We start from the raw sequence: 8,770 nt of genomic DNA, 5'->3' as shown, positions 1-8,770 counted from the left end.
TGCGTGTCTATCTCTCAGAGTTACTGGAGCGTCTGAAGGAGCCCCCTCCTCTCTGCAGACCACCTGTCTGTCTGTCTGTCTGATGACCTGTCTGTCTGTCTGATCACCTGCCTGTCTGATGACCTGTCTGTCTGTCTGTGTGCCTGTCTGTCTGTGTGCTTGTCTGTCTCTCAGAGATACTGGAGCGTCTGAAGGAGCCCCCTCCTCTCTGCAGACCACCTGTCTGTCTGTCTGTCTGTCTGTCTGTGTGATGACCTGTCTGTCTGTCTGTCTGTCTGATGACCTGTCTGTGTGCCTGTCTGTCTGATGACCTGTCTGTGTGCCTGTCTGTCTCTCAGAGATACTGGAGCGTCTGAAGGAGCGCCCTCCTCTCTGCAGACCACCTGTCTGTCTGTCTGTCTGATGACCTGTCTGTCTGTCTGTCTGTCTGTCTGTGTGCCTGTCTGTCTCTCAGAGATACTGCAGCGTCTGAAGGAGCCTCCTCCTCTCTGCAGACCACCTGTCTGTCTGTCTGTCTGATGACCTGTCTGTCTGTCTGTCTGTCTGTCTGTGTGCCTGTCTGTCTCTCAGAGATACTGCAGCGTCTGAAGGAGCCCCCTCCTCTCTGCAGACCACCTGTCTGTCTGTCTGTCTGTCTGATGAGCTGTCTGTCTGTCTGATGACCTGTTATTCTCTCTGTCTGTCTGTCTGTCTGATGACCTGTCTGTCTGTCCGATCACCTGTTTGTCTGTCTGTCTGTCTGTCTGTCTGTCTGATGACCTGTCTGTCTGTGTGCGTGTCTATCTCTCAGAGTTACTGGAGCGTCTGAAGGAGCCCCCTCCTCTCTGCAGACCACCTGTCTGTCTGTCTGTCTGATGACCTGTCTGTCTGTCTGATCACCTGCCTGTCTGATGACCTGTCTGTCTGTCTGTGTGCCTGTCTGTCTGTGTGCTTGTCTGTCTCTCAGAGATACTGGAGCGTCTGAAGGAGCCCCCTCCTCTCTGCAGACCACCTGTCTGTCTGTCTGTCTGTCTGTCTGTGTGATGACCTGTCTGTCTGTCTGTCTGTCTGATGACCTGTCTGTGTGCCTGTCTGTCTGATGACCTGTCTGTGTGCCTGTCTGTCTCTCAGAGATACTGGAGCGTCTGAAGGAGCGTCCTCCTCTCTGCAGACCACCTGTCTGTCTGTCTGTCTGATGACCTGTCTGTCTGTCTGATCACCTGTCTGTCTGATGACCTGTCTGTCTGTCTGTGTGCCTGTCTGTCTGTGTGCTTGTCTGTCTCTCAGAGATACTGGAGCGTCTGAAGGAGCCCCCTCCTCTCTGCAGACCACCTGTCTGTCTGTCTGTCTGTCTGTCTGTGTGATGACCTGTCTGTCTGTGTGATGACCTGTCTGTCTGTCTGTCTGTCTGATGACCTGTCTGTGTGCCTGTCTGTCTGATGACCTGTCTGTGTGCCTGTCTATCTCTCAGAGTTACTGGAGCGTCTGAAGGAGCCCCCTCCTCTCTGCAGACCACCTGTCTGTCTGTCTGTCTGTCTGTCTGTCTGATGACCTGTCTGTCTGTCTGATCACCTGTCTGTCAGATGACCTGTCTGTCTGTCTGTCTGTCTGTCTGTGTGCCTGTCTGTCTCTCAGAGATACTGGAGCGTCTGAAGGAGCCCCCTCCTCTCTGCAGACCACCTGTCTGTCTGTCTGTGTGATGACCTGTCTGTCTGTGTGATGACCTGTCTGTCTGTCTGTCTGTCTGTCTGTCTGATGACCTGTCTGTGTGCCTGTCTGTCTGATGACCTGTCTGTGTGCCTGTCTGTCTCTCAGAGATACTGGAGCGTCTGAAGAAGCCCCCTCCTCTCTGCAGGCCGCTGGTCTCGGTGGATGAAGCTCCTGCCGAGTGTCTCAGTCTGATGAATGAATGTTGGAATGAAGATCCGAGTAAGCGGCCAAGCTTCGATGACATCTTCAAACAGGTGAAACGAGCTGCACTGTTGCCCCCTGCTGGCTGCTGTCAGGGAGTCTTTGTCTTTATAATAAACTGACTGTTGGCTCAGTTTCAGGGACCTTCTGAACACTTCAGACTGGACTTTGTTCAAACATTTCCTGCGTTTTGTGTTTGCAGTTCCGGGGCATCAACAGAGGGAAGAGGGCGAACATCATCGACTCCATGCTGCGGATGTTGGAGCAGTACAGTTCGAACCTGGAGGATCTAATCAGAGAGCGAACAGACGAGCTGGAGGTCGAGAGGAACAAGACAGAGAAGCTGGTGGGACAGCTCCTACCGAAGTGAGACACCTTTCATTTCAAACTGAAATAATGAAGTTGGTGCAGCAGCGACACCTGGTGGCTGCCAGCAGAAGTTGACCGTTACTACATTTCCCATAATTCTCCTCCCTCTGTCACATCTGTGATATCACTCAGCTCCTCAACGGAACCTGTCGTCTAGAATAAAACACGTTGATGTAATTCAGTGTCACATCACCCTCTGATGACATCATTATCTCTGATCTCCAGAAGCAACGTCCATTAGTCCACTGACAAATCAGAGAAAAGACTCTTCAGGACTCTGAGAGTCTTCATGTTTCAGATAACGTTCACAGCATTATATTATTAAAGCTCTCAGGATGTACCAGATGTGGTTAGCTACATGCATTTCTTTATATTCAGTGTATTTGATGATCAGTGTTGTAGAAATACTTTCAAACCTAACCTGGTTTTTAATGACGTCTCACTGAACACAGTATCGGCCAATAGGGCGTCTCCTTTTTGTGGAGAAAGCATTGTAGCGACAAACCAACCAGTAAACTTTACAGTCAGTAGAAACAAAATCCATCTGCAAGTTGTATTGATGAGAAGTAGACACAGTTTAATATTTATAGTATTATACACACAACAGTAAATATATTAAAGTATTTACTAATGTAACATCAGAAGTGAGCTGCTGGTTACAGAGCAACTAACAGACATGACGAGTGAACACTTGGCTGAAGGATGAAGAACAGACTCACACAGTCGACTGTGTGGATTTTAACTCCACAACAAACAAACAACAAACACAACTTTAAAAAAATAAAAAAATAAAAACAAAAACTTTCAGTTTCTGCTGAACTGCTGTTATAACTTCGCTCCGTGTAGAGAGGACGAGTCTTCATATTTCTCTTCTCTACTGGCCACATGCTGACATGATGCTGTCATGATGACATGATGATGTCATCATGATGTAATGGTGCATGTGTGTGTGTGTGTCAGGTCCGTGGCTCAGGCTCTGAAGAAAGGGAAGAAGGTCCAACCTGAACATTATTCAGACTGCACTCTTTACTTCAGTGACATCGTTGGATTTACGACCATCTCAGCTCTCAGTGAACCCATCGAGGTACAAACTGAAGGAGAAACACCTGAGGACGTACCTGTCTCACTGTCCAGCTAACACTGTGTGTGTGTGTGTGTGTGTGTGTGTGTGTGTGTGCAGGTAGTCGACCTGCTCAATGACCTGTACACCATGTTTGATGCCATCATAGCAACTCATGATGTCTACAAGGTAACAACCAATCGACTGACAGAACACCTGTGTGGCATCACAGTCAGCCTGTCTCTCTCCTCACCTGTCTGTCTCCTCACCTGTCTGTCTCCTCACCTGTCTCTCTCTTCACCTGTCTCTCTCTTCACCTGTCTGTCTCCTCACCTGTCTGTCTCCTCACCTGTCTGTATGTCTCTCCTCACCTGTCTCTCTCCTCACCTGTCTCTCTCTTCCCCTGTCTGTCTCCTCACCTGTCTGTCTCTTCACCTGTCTGTCTGTCTTGTACTCTGTTGATGTTTAAATATTTTAGAAGTTAGTTTAGCATGAAAACATGTAGAAGGGTTCATGTGAGTTAACAGTCCTAACCTACATGTTGTGTGTGTGTGTTGTGTTTGCAGGTGAAGTTGTGTGTGTGTGTGTGTGTTGTGTTAACAGGTGAAGTTGTATGTGTGTGTGTTGTGTTTACAGATGAAGTTGTGTGTGTTGTGTTAACAGGTGAAGTTGTGTGTGTGTGTTGTGTTTACAGATGAAGTTGTGTGTGTGTGTTGTGTTTACAGATGAAGTTGTGTGTGTGTGTTGTGTTTACAGATGAAGTTGTGTGTGTGTGTTGTGTTGACAGATGAAGTTGTGAGTGTGTGTTGTGTTAACAGATGAAGTTGTGTGTTTGTGTTGTGTTTACAGATGAAGTTGTGTGTGTGTGTGTTGTGTTAACAGATGAAGCTGTGAGTGTGTGTTAACAGATGAAGCTGTGTGTGTGTGTGTTGTGTTAACAGATGAAGCTGTGAGTGTGTGTTAACAGATGAAGCTGTGTGTGTGTGTTGTGTTAACAGATGAAGCTGTGTGTGTGTGTTGTGTTGACAGATGAAGCTGTGTGTGTGTGTTGTGTTAACAGATGAAGCTGTGTGTGTGTGTGTTGTGTTAACAGATGAAGCTGTGTGTGTTTGCAGGTAGAGACCATCGGAGACGCCTACATGGTGGCTTCAGGTGTCCCCAACAGAAATGGGACTCGACACGCGGCTGAAGTGTCCAACATGTCTCTGGACATCCTTCACTCTATAGCAGCTTTTAAGATCAAACACATGCCGGAGATTAAAGTCAAGATACGCATCGGCCTGCATTCAGGTACGACCCTCCTGAAGCTGGCTGTGACACTCAACATGAAAAGCTCCTCACAGCTTCACTGCTTTCTGTTGTCATCATCTACATGTCACCTGCAGTCACTGGCCTGTAATCTGCTACATGTAATCCGACAGCTAACAGTAATCTGTAATCTAACCGCTGGCTAAACATCAGCCAGCCGTCGACTGACTGCCAGAAACAGACTCATGTTGTTGTCACATTGAGTTTGTGACACAAGCTGTGAATGTGAGGGTGTGTGGGTCAGAATCAGGGTCAGAATCAGGGTCGGAGTCAGAGTTCTGGTTCAGGTATAACTCTGTGTGATTGATCAGTGAGGAGTGTGAAGCTGGTGATGAGTTTGTTTGTTGGGTTAGTTAAACCTGACTGCAAGCGTCTGACCAAACCTGTCTGTCTCTCTACCTGTCTGTCTCTCTACCTGTCTGTCACTCTACCTGTCTGTGTCTACCTGTCTGTCTCTCTACCTGTCTGTGTCTACCTGTCTGTCTCTCTACCTGTCTGTGTCTACCTGTCTGTCGCTCTACCTGTCTGTGTCTACCTGTCTGTCTCTCTACCTGTCTGTCTGTCTCCAGGTGCAGTGGTAGCGGGCGTGGTCGGCCTCACGATGCCCCGGTACTGTCTGTTTGGAGACACGGTCACCACAGCCTCACATATGGAAGCCAGCGGACTGCGTATGTAGAAAACAAGAACATGATTGATTAGTTAACAGTAAAGTTATCGATGAAGAATAAACTCATTGATGAACAATAAAATCATTGATGAACAATAAAATCTGGATTAATGAAATTATGGATGAATCCACAGAGATTCTTCAGGAAACAACAGAAAATTTGATCTGAGTGAAATGTTGTGTGTTGATGTCTTGATCAATATCTGATAATCAATAATGATCGTGTGTTTGTGGTTCAGCCTACAGGATCCACATCAGTCTGAGTACAGTGAAGGTCCTGACCAGTCTCAAACTGGGATACCACATAGACACCAGAAAGACACAGGTACACTCACCTGCTCAGACGTTGAGCTTCAGACTCTTGATGAAAACAGTCAGAAAGACTTTGACACGAAACCAGATTATAAAGAATATATATACCGTGTATATACACATTATAGAGTCTCTCCCAGTTTTCCCAGTCTTCCCCGTAATTGATTGAATATAAATACTGTATATGGGAACAGCGGGAAGACTGGGAACAGTGGGAAGACTGGGAACAGTGGGAAGACTGGGATCAGTAGGAAGACTGGGAACAGTGGGAACACTGGGAAGAGGAAAAAACACAAACTAATGAATGTGTTTGGAAACAACAGCTGTCACTAAATTACAATAAATATTGATAGATGGAAAATGTTATTGTGTGGTCCACATCTAGATCTGATCAGATCCAGAACTGAGCAGATCCAGAACTGATCAGATCCAGAACTGAGCAGATCCAGAACCACACTGAGTCAGTGATGTTTAGTTGTGATGTAATGTTTGTGTTGCAGGTGAAGGGCACAGTGGACACATACTGGCTGACCGGCAGAGAAGGTTTCGATAAACCTCTTCCTGTTCCTCCTGACCTCACTGGAGGGTGAGAACACTCACACACACACACACACACACACACACACACACACACACCATCACTCACACACACACACCATCACTCACACACACACACACACACACACAGATTCCAGATTGTCTAACCTGTCTCTCCCTCTCACCTGTCTCTCTCTCTAACCTGTCTCTCCCTGTAACCTGTCTCTCCCTCTCTCACCTGTCTCACCCTGTAACCTGTGTCTTTCTCTCACCTGTCTCTTCCTCTAACCTGTCTCTCTCTCTCACCTGTCTCTCCCTCTCACCTGTCTCACCCTGTAACCTGCCTCTCCCTCTCTCACCTGTCTCACCCTGTAACCTGTGTCTTTCTCTCACCCGTCTCTCCCTGTAACCTGTCTCTCCCTCTCACCTGTCTGTCCCTCTCTCACCTGTCTCTCCCTGTAACCTGTCTCTCCCTCTCTCACCTGTCTCACCCTGTAACCTGTGTCTTTCTCTCACCTATCTCTCCCTCTAACCTGTCTCTCCCTGTAACCTGTCTCTCTCACAGGGCCAGTAATCATGGTATCAGTCTGGATGAGATTCCAATTGAAAGAAGACAAAAGTTTCTGGACAGACAGAAGATAAAGAAATGATGCCAACACACACACACACACACACACACACAATAAACATAACAAAATTATTATCACACACACACACACACATACACACACTAAACATAACACAATTATCATACACACACACACACACACACACACACACACACACTCAAACTAACAAAATTATTAACACACACACACACACACACACACTACCTCGAGGACTGGACTGTGCTTTAAAGGACATTTTATCAGCTTGTTAGAACTTTTCAGCCAAATCTTGTTAAAATGTGAATGGAGTTCTGATGTGACCAATCAGCATGGACAATAATTTACTTCCTGTTTGTAGCTGGAGGACATGCAGCTCTGATTGGTCCCTGACATCCCGTCATCACGTTTCTCTTTCTGATTATACAGTGATACTTTCTGTATACAGCAACAGTATCTGTATACGGTAACAGTATCTGGATACAGCAGCAGTATCTGTATACAGCAACAGTATGTGTATACGGTAACAGTATCTGTTTACAGCAACAGTATCTGTATACGGTAACAGTATCTGTTTACAGCAACAGTATCTGTATACGGTAACAGTATCTGTATACAGCAGCAGTATCTGTATACGGTAACAGTATCTGTTTACAGCAACAGTATCTGTATACGGTAACAGTATCTATTTACAGCAACAGTATCTGTATACGGTAACAGTATCTGTATACAGCAGCAGTATATGTATACAGCAACAGTATCTGTTTACAGCAACAGTATCTGTATACAGTAACAGTATCTGTTTACAGCAACAGTATCTGTATACAGTAACAGTATCTGTTTACAGCAACAGTATCTGTATACAGCAACAGTATGTGTATATGGTAACAGTATGACCTACAGTGCAGTGCATGCTGGGAAAACTTCCTGTTACAGAAAAAATGAATGAATGAATGAATGAATAAAAAAATGAATGAATGAATGAATAAAAAAATGAATGAATGAATGAAGGTAAATATTATATCAGGCTCTGTCATCATATCCTGGCAACATGTCGACTGACTGAAGTTGCAGTGATCAGTTTCTGATAATCAATAATCAGTTGTGTGGCTGTAACTTATTTAATTGATTGGTCATTTTCAGTCACATGATGATGATGATGATGATGTAGTAGTCAAACAAATCATGAATAAAATATTGAAATGAAAACATATTCCAGAAAACTTGCCATCATCTGTTTGATCAAAGCTTCCATCTTCACATGCTCATCTCAGTCTTCAAGCGTGGATTTCACATGATGCACCTGAAGGCACCTCACAGCTGTTAGAGGTCAGCAGACGGTTTGTGTTCATCAGTGTTGGCTGAATTTTATATTTAATGTCATGAAGGAGACGTGACATTTACTTTGAAGTTATAATTGTTGTCTCAAGTAAAGTCTCAACTGTGACTCTAAAACAGTCGTGACTCTGTAAAATATGAATCAAAGTACAGACCCTTTCCAAAAAATTAGAATATCATGGAAATGTTTATTTATTTGCATAATTCCATTCAAAAAGTTAAACTTTTATAGATATATAGATTCAAAGCCCACAATTTTAATGATTTCAAGTATTTATTTGTACATAATTTGGGCTTCCAGCTCATAAAACCCACGAAAACAGGATTTCAAAAAATTAGAATACTGTGAAGAAATCACCGTTTACTTCTCAGTTTTTGCAGAAAAATAAAGAAATTAGGATCACATCAAATCAATCAAAAATGGTACTTTCAAAACAATAAGTCAATCTTCAATACTTGGTTGGGAGTCCTTTTGCCTTAATCACTGCCCCGATGCGCCATGGCATTGAGGCCATCAGCCTGTGGCATTGAGGTCGTCAGCCTGTGGCATTGAGGCCATCAGCCTGTGGCATTGCCTGGGAGTTATGGAAGCCCAGATTTCCTTGATGCTTGCTGTCAGCTCTTCTTTGTTTTTGGGTCTGGAGCCCCTCATTCTCCTCTTGATAATAGCCCATAGATTCTCAA

At 45.0% G+C, this 8,770-nt stretch overlaps 1 protein-coding gene across 1 annotated transcript in view; it reads left to right on the top strand.

Moving 5' to 3' along the window:
* Nucleotides 1–6,819, top strand: part of LOC311251719 (retinal guanylyl cyclase 2-like) — a 29,320-nt gene extending 22,501 nt beyond the window's left edge. The window contains exons 16-24 of the mRNA XM_084344330.1: nucleotides 1,795–1,943; nucleotides 2,093–2,256; nucleotides 3,220–3,343; nucleotides 3,440–3,508; nucleotides 4,435–4,609; nucleotides 5,197–5,295; nucleotides 5,534–5,619; nucleotides 6,107–6,192; nucleotides 6,709–6,819. Of these exons, the coding sequence (XP_084200456.1) occupies nucleotides 1,795–1,943; nucleotides 2,093–2,256; nucleotides 3,220–3,343; nucleotides 3,440–3,508; nucleotides 4,435–4,609; nucleotides 5,197–5,295; nucleotides 5,534–5,619; nucleotides 6,107–6,192; nucleotides 6,709–6,793 (1,037 nt within the window). The 3' untranslated portion in view covers nucleotides 6,794–6,819. The remainder of the gene's footprint in view (nucleotides 1–1,794; nucleotides 1,944–2,092; nucleotides 2,257–3,219; nucleotides 3,344–3,439; nucleotides 3,509–4,434; nucleotides 4,610–5,196; nucleotides 5,296–5,533; nucleotides 5,620–6,106; nucleotides 6,193–6,708) is intronic.
* Nucleotides 6,820–8,770: the final 1,951 nt, after the last annotated feature.

This window comes from Pagrus pagrus (genome assembly GCF_965226575.1).
Source record: "Pagrus pagrus genome assembly, chromosome: 22".
NCBI lineage: Eukaryota > Metazoa > Chordata > Actinopteri > Spariformes > Sparidae > Pagrus > Pagrus pagrus.
The sequence above is the reverse complement of the archived record's forward strand: the minus strand, read 5'-3'. Positions and strand labels throughout refer to the sequence as shown.